This window comes from Lipotes vexillifer, unplaced genomic scaffold (genome assembly GCF_000442215.2).
Source record: "Lipotes vexillifer unplaced genomic scaffold, Lipotes_vexillifer_v1.1 scaffold966, whole genome shotgun sequence".
NCBI classification, from domain to species: domain Eukaryota; kingdom Metazoa; phylum Chordata; class Mammalia; order Artiodactyla; family Lipotidae; genus Lipotes; species Lipotes vexillifer.
In genome coordinates this window covers 1,283,434-1,290,766 of record NW_006795769.1, presented here as the reverse complement: position 1 = coordinate 1,290,766, position 7,333 = coordinate 1,283,434, and the positions used below count along the sequence as shown (strand labels likewise).

The 7,333-nt window shown below is 53.5% G+C and overlaps 1 protein-coding gene across 4 annotated transcripts in view; it reads left to right on the top strand.

The window, feature by feature from the left end:
• Positions 1 to 7,333, top strand: part of PIGG (phosphatidylinositol glycan anchor biosynthesis class G (EMM blood group)) — a 39,524-nt gene that overhangs the window by 19,465 nt on the left and 12,726 nt on the right. For 2 of the 4 annotated variants that reach the window (XM_007467895.1, XM_007467893.1), the window contains 4 exons: positions 2,545 to 2,762; positions 2,921 to 3,202; positions 4,438 to 4,895; positions 6,063 to 6,254. In XM_007467895.1, coding sequence (XP_007467957.1) covers positions 2,545 to 2,762; positions 2,921 to 3,202; positions 4,438 to 4,895; positions 6,063 to 6,254 — 1,150 coding nt within the window. Of the gene's footprint in view, positions 1 to 2,544; positions 2,763 to 2,920; positions 3,218 to 4,434; positions 4,900 to 6,062; positions 6,255 to 7,333 lie in introns of those variants that run through there. The other 2 variants (XM_007467894.1, XM_007467896.1) reach the window with 2 other exon arrangements.

The following is a 7,333-nucleotide window of genomic DNA, read 5'->3' as shown; positions in this document are numbered from 1 at the left end:
TTGCTGACAGAGCGCTTCACGTGGAGACAGCCTGGCTGGCGTGGGTGCAGGTGAGGACCAGGGACAGGGCAACGGTCTGGCATCTGAGGTGGATGGGGCCCAAGCGGGGTGTGTCCTTAGTTTTAAGCTGCGAGAAACTGGAGGGTGTTTATATCTTTTTTTTTTTTTTTGAGGGTGTTTATATCTTGGTAGGACAGCTCCCCAGGACCATATTTTCAATCAGTTTACTCTGACCCATCCAGGGACGTCAAGGCTAATGTTTGACGCTGGGGCTGGGGCTTGCTGGGAAATGCAGAGGAGGTCACCTCCCAGTGAGGGAGGCAACATTTGATGGGATGTTGGCAGGTCTGCCTGCTTGAAGTGGTGGGGTACTGCCCAGTGGAGTGAATGCCTGTGAGTTTGTGGGGAGATGTAAACTGACCTTGAGTTGGTTGTGGAAGACACACCCTGCCATCGGGGAGTGCTTGGGAGCCAGATGTCCTGAGTGGCAGGAGGGCATGGGGAACACAAGCTCTTAGATCGTGAGACAGCCCGGCCAGCAGCTCTGTCAAAGGTGAGGCCCGACCACCATGCACGTTTCAGTGCAGACCAGAGGCAAATAACGTATGAGTTTGGTAGCTTTTGCAAATCTGTTGTTGTTGGTAGTGTGTGTCCTTTCTCCTATACCAACAACTAATAAAAATGAAAACCAGAAAACGGTGGGGTCGTTTGCTTATTTCAGGGATAGCAGGGTAGGGAGGATTGAGCACTGCAGTGGCTGTGGCCGTAATGAGCCTGTGAAATGAACAGAGGCCAGTCCCCGGAACGAGAAAGCACCCCCAGGGCTTCACATCCCCATCCAGGTTGTCAAGGCCTGCCATGATATCCACCCCAGTCTGATGCAACTCGCTCGTCTGACCACTTTTTGGTCGTGGTGGGGGCTGTTATCACCTTTGGACCTTCGCGTGTGCTCTTCCTACTGATTGGATGCTGTTCTACCTGTTCCACTGGTTAGTTCCTGGGCATCCTTTACATTTTAGCTTCACTGTCAGACCTCCCTTGTCCCCTGCACTCAACCCCATTCTTAAGTCAGTTCCCTTTCCGTTACCAAGGGTCTCTCACTATTCTGTCTATAGTATATTTTCCCTCCGTAGTATTTTTCACTATTTGTAGTTTCATGCATGTGTGACAACCCTGCTGGATCACAGACCCACATTGTCAGGACCTATCCTGACACATCTAGCATGTAGTCAGTGTTCAGCCCATTTTTGTTTGGACGCATGCGCAGGTGCCCCCCGTGTCTCTGGGACTCTAGGCGGTGGGGTGCAGACACAGGTGCCCCCGTGTCTTTGACTTTGGGGTGGTGGAATGTAGCAAGTACGGGTACCAGCTTGGATCCAGACTTAGACCCCAGCTCTCACCTGCTTGCCCATGAGCGGGTGTCTGAGTTGCCTCCTCTCTGAAATGGGCGTCTAACCTTTCCAGTCCCATAGGTCACTGGGAGAGGACCTGAGTGAGGGCTTAGGGTCGTGCCTGCCACCAGCACTTGGTACAGGTCAGCTGGCTCCAGCAGCAGTGGTGGGGCTGCAGGCATTGGGGCCCATGCTCAGGGGTTGTGCCGTGAGGATGCCGGGCTATGATCAGGGAAGGCGGGGTGGGGGCGCTGCTGGTGGGCTGGGCCAACGCCCCTGAAAGGCATGGCCCAGACCACCTTGGAACAGCTCTGCTTGAAGTTGAAAGAGCATGTTAGGTACCAGGGAGTCTCGGAAGAGAAGTTCTTGCTCTGCCGACCAGCCGAGTTACAGGTGAATCTGGTCCAGCCCTGAAAGGAAGGAAGGTAAGCCCCCGGCCTTGGGTGGCATGCCACTGTCGTCCCCAGTGGGGAGCCAGCTGCAGCCGGGGCTGGGCTCCATCCACAAGCCATCACGCAGCCCTGGCTTTATGTCGGCCGTGGATCATTCAGCTGGTGTGGTGCATGGGAGACATAGCTCAGCGTTGTGGTAGGAGGGCAGGGAGACGGCCATCCCTTCCCAAAGAAGACTGGTGAAGAAGGGAGGCAGGTGAAAGAGGGGCGCTGGCGGTGAGAGGCAGGAGGGGCCGGCCTGCCTCGGGGAGGGGCACGCGGCGGAGCGGGTGTCAGGCCCCTGCCTGCCCCGTCCTCACCCAGAGCGTGAGGGTCGGAAGGATTTTGTAGCACTGAGGGCCCTCGTGCGGTGCACTTCTGGGACGTTCTATATGCACCTTGAGGAGGAGGAGTGGAGAGAGAGAAGGGGGAGGAGGCGGCAAGCGGGAGGCGCAGAAGGCAGGGCCGAGCGGCGCGCAGACGCTGCCGTCCGTGGCGTGCGCCGAGGGCTGGCGGGCAGGAGGGACGGCAGAGGACGGGCTGGCTGCATCCGCTGTTGGGGTTTTACCAGAGGTGTTGGCGGCCACCCCCACCCCCGGAGTTCATCTTGGTTAGGTGTCGGGCTCTGCCATGTGCCGTGAATAAATGAGCACTCTGAGATTACAATTACACGTATGCGTGCATGTCGGTGATATGTGTGTGTTGCCTTTTCTTCTCTGCAGAGCCTGCGTTTGAGCAGTTTAAAGTGTCGGAAAGGTTGCACGGGACCTGGGTCAGACTGTACTTGGAGGGGAATAGCTCAGAAGCCCTTTCCAACCTGGGAAGCAAGGTTCGCAGGCAGTACTTGGACGCGCTGAGGGCCCTGAGCCTGTCCCTGAGCAGACAAGCAGCCCAGTATGACATCTACTCCATGGCGGTGGGGACCGTCCTGGTCCTGGAGGTATGGCTGTCTGTGCAGTGTCGCGGCTCCGCTGTTAAACTGGGCAGCTAGCTCGGCCGGCATTGGGTAGTTTAAGGACATAGAAAGTTTCTAGAGAAGCGAAGGCAGAGCCCCCTGCGTGGCGGAGTCGCGGACGCCACCGCTGCTTCCTGTTGCAGGTCCTCGTGCTGCTTCTGCTCAGCGGCCCCCAGGCGCTGAGCGGCAAGGCCGAGCTGGATGTCCCTCTGCCGTCGCCCGCGTTCTCTCTGCTCTGTTACCTGCTGCCCCTGGGCCTCGCAGCGCTCCACGTCACCGTGTGCACCTCCGCAGGCGGTGCGTGCTACCTGTGCAGCCTCCCGTGGCTGACAGCAGGTGGGCTGATGGTGCTGGTTTCCACACTGCTCTGCGCAGTCCTGTCTGCTCTCACTGGGATGTTTGCTGGTGGAAAGCGTCTGAGTAAGGTAAGGCCGCCTTTCCAGATAGGCTGTTCTTGTTACTCCAGCTGATGAGACACGGGTTAAGCCCCTGGTGCGTACCAGGCGTGGTGCTGATGGGAGCCGAGGAAAGGGCCCACCCTTCATGGGAGCCGACAGGACGTGCTCACAGTGGCTGGTCTCCCGGGTCCCTGGGCATCCCGACTTGACACGCTCAGACCTGTGCTATGAGGTCTCATGCCTTCCTTCTCAGAAAGACAGGGTCCCTGGGACTGTAACCAGGGGACTGTCCAGAGCTACTGGCACAGAGGCACAGGCAGCTGGCTGACGGGGGGCCAAGAGGAGACAGACCCCGTCCTCATCCTGCCTCATAAAATGCAGTTTCCTCTTCTAGAGTGATGTTTTCCTTTAGAGTTCTTGCATCCTTTGGCCTCTGACCCCTTCATTCATCAGCTGCTTGTGGTGGCAGGGTGGCGAGAGAGAGGTGGGCAGTCCCAGTTGGTCCACAGTGCCCAGAGCCCAAGGGACCCAGTGCAATGACTCGTCACAGGGCCACAGACGGCCCCCCCCCCGCCCCCCGCAACCTGTGTGGTGTCGTTTACCACACATATCTCTCCCCGCTGGAGCATGGGCTTCCCTAGAGCAGTCTGATTCTCCAGGGCCTGACCAGGCTCACAGTATCAAGCTCTATCATGTACTAGCTGCACACAGTTAGTAGAACAAATATCTAGTAGTACTGAATGACAGCCATTGAGTCCTCATTTTACTTTAAATGCTTTAAATTAGTGTATTTAAGGGCTAGTACTGTGATGCCAACTGCTGTAATGGAAACTCTCTGGATTTCTGGAAAGTTCTTGGAGAACTTAGGTGTCTGGTTCGGTGGAATATAGCCTTGGGGCTCTTTGGTTTCCAGTAGCAGGCAGTGGCTCAGAGGGCAAGGACAGGCTGCAAGGAGGGTCCAGCCTGGGACTGGTGGGCGAGCGCTGCAAGCTCTGGCACTGCCGAGACCGCTTGGGTCCAGACATCTTCAGTCTCCTTGTCACTCAGCTTAGGACTTGCAGTCCGGGGAGGACCGCGCTGCTGTTTCCATGTCCTCCTGGCGGTGCTCGGGGGGACGGGGAGTAGTGGGTGCCGGGCGTGAGAGGCAGCAGTGTCTGTCACGGCAGGTTAGGTTCTGTGAGCGAAAGCTGTAAGCTCGGGCAGCAAGAAGATGATGTGCTGTTCAGATTTTTCCCTTATAAAATACATTTTCCTTTTTACAGAATCCACCTCAATGCAACTCAAGGTGGTCGGAGTTAGATCTTCTCATCTTGCTGGGGACCGTGGGCCACATGTTGAGTCTGGGCGCCAGCAGCTTCATCGAAGAGGAGCCCCAGACCTGGTACTTCCTCGTCAACACGCTGTGCCTAGCTCTGTGCCACGAAATCTACAGAAACTGCTTTCTGGGAGACGACTGTGCGCCTCAGCGTTGCCCGCACGCGGGAGAGGACTTTGACGGGGTCGCAGTGGCCCCACAGGGCAAGAGCCCTGGCCCTGACGTGTGGGAGCTCGACAGAGCGTCCAAGCACCCCTCTCCTGTGGGAGCGCTCAGAGGCCCTGAAAGGTGGATGGTGCTGGCGAGCCCGTGGCTGATTCTGACCTGCTGCCGGCTGCTTCGGTCACTGAACCAGACGGGTGTGCAGTGGGCCCACCGGCCTGACCTGGGGCACTGGCTCACCAGGTGAGGGCAAAAGCTGTGGCCACGGGCCAGACCCTCCATAGGCCTGTTTTTCATATTCAGGATAGAAGTGGTATTTGAGATCTGAAGAAATAGAAAACTGACCCGTGATTTGACATTGAGAGGTGAATTTATTTGAGGCTAGCTTGATAGTTTGGTTTTTTATCGCTGAATCCCTGTAAGTGTTCATGTTTGAGAACCTGTGAATTTTAAAATGATCACTGCAGCAGGATGTAGTTTGTCACTCGCTGCCCTGTGTCCCCAGTGGTGCGAGGCTGGGGTGACAGGCTGGCAGGGCATGTGCCCAGGAGCCCTTGGGAGAGTGGCTGTGCCTCCTGTGCTTCCGCCCTTCTCTGCCCTCCTTCCTCTCTCCCCGCCCCCAGGAAGGGCAGCGGCGTTGGCTGGAGCCTGTAGGTGAGCCTTCAGCCTCCTCTGAGGCCTCTCGTGAGTGGCTGAGAAATGTAGAAAGTACAGCAGATACAGAGGATTGAAGTACAGAGAAGAGACTAGGACAGAAAAGACCAGCATTTGGCTACATCGGCTTAACGGCTCTTGAATACTTGGGCTTTGTGAGCGTGAGCTGCAGTGACTAGAACAGGAAAGAGCCCTGCCTTCCCAGGGCTCAGCTCGCTGAGGTGGCAGGGAGTGGTGGGCAAGGGCCAGGCAGAGAGAGGGCCTGTGACAGCCACGTGCCCAGCCTCTTCACCAAGTCTCCCCGCCTGGGAGGGGGCAGACACTCCTGAGTGAGTCTGTCTGCACTGACGAGTGAATGGAAGAGGACAGTGCCGGGATGTGTGCGTCTCCCATGAGTGGGCGCACGCTGGTAAATACGCAGTTTGCACACAACCTCTTCACCTGTGGTTGGGGAAAATGAGGCTGCCCCAGAAAGGGGGCACCAGGGGAGCCAGTAGGCAGTGTTGAATATATCACTGCCCTGGCCAGTGCAGAGCTGATGGTAGGTACCAGTTGTGAATGAGCAATGAGAGATTGGGTTAACGGCCCTTTATTTGTTCCACTTTAAGAAACTGTTTGAATTTTAAAAACCAAAAATTTGCTTTTCAGGAAAATGAGCTCTTTTTAGTACAGTTCTTAGAAAGCCACTTGGTGTAGATCCATAATATCACTAGTTATCCTTGGTAGTAATTTTTGGCATTTTACATTTCATTTCAGCTCTGATCATAAAGCTGAACTCTCTGTTCTGGCCGCAGTTTCCCTCATCATGATTTTTGTGTTGGTTCAGAAGAGGTGCTCCCTGGCATCAAAAGTGGCCATGGCGTTTGGCCTGCTGGGCATCTATTGCTACAGGGTGGCCATTGGAAATCTGCTGTTCCCATGGCAACAAAACAACAAAGACATTTCAAAGTAAGTGTACTGGCAGACACAAGCATTTGTTTTTAGATCTGTTCTAATGTTTTATGTACTAAAAAATGCCATGCAATCTTGAGAACATTGGAGTTTGGTCTTTGTGAATTGTGATTTTGTCAACGGTTACTGACAGTGCCTCAGTGAACCAATTCTGTTAGCCTCTTTTTTTGATAGGAGAGAGACAACCTGGAAGTAAGGTCACTAAGATTTATTTATTTATTTTTTTAGTAAGGGATTCTTTAAAAATAAACAATTTAAAGGATTCAGTTTTGCTCCATCAAGAAGTAACTAGTAGTGAGGATGATAACAAGTGGATGCTGCCTAGGAGTTGGGGGGTGAAGCATGCCAGAAAACCAAACTTTCCCATAACTTACGTGAGTTCCTGGAGCGGGGGCTCATGGTGATTGAATCGTCAGTACCACTTTTTGCATGTCAAAGTGGCAGTTTTTTTGTTTTTAATGGTGATGTGGGCTGGGGTGGGCAGAGCCTGTTCTGGAGGGCTGTTCATAAAACATGTTAAGAACCTTGACTTTGTCCAACCCTCTGACTTGGGTGTCCTCTTCTAGAATTTATCTCAAAAATACAACCAGAGGTGAGGCGAGAGACTGGGATACGGGCATGCTCTCTGAAGCATTACTTTACAGTTGCACAGAGTAAAAAACAAGGTAGTTGGCCAACAGTAGTGGGTAAGCCTCGGAGTTATGGTTTCAGGTCTTACATTTAAGTCTTTAATCCATTTTGAATTTATTTTTGTGCATGATGTAAGAGAGTTGTCCAGTTTGATTATTTTAAACATAGCTGTGTAGTTTTCCCAACACCATTTATTGAAGAGGCTGTCTTTCCCCCATTGTATATTGTTGCCTCCTTTGTTGTAGATTAATTGCCCATATAAGTGTAGGTTCATCTGGGCTCTCTATTCTATTCCATTGATCTATGTTGTGTGTTTGTGCATTACCATACTGTTTTGATTACTGTAGCTGTGTAGTATGGTTTAAAGTTAGGGCATGTGATACCTCTGTCTTTGTTCTTCTTTCTCAAGATTGTTTTGGCTATTTGGGGTCTTTATTGTTTCCCTA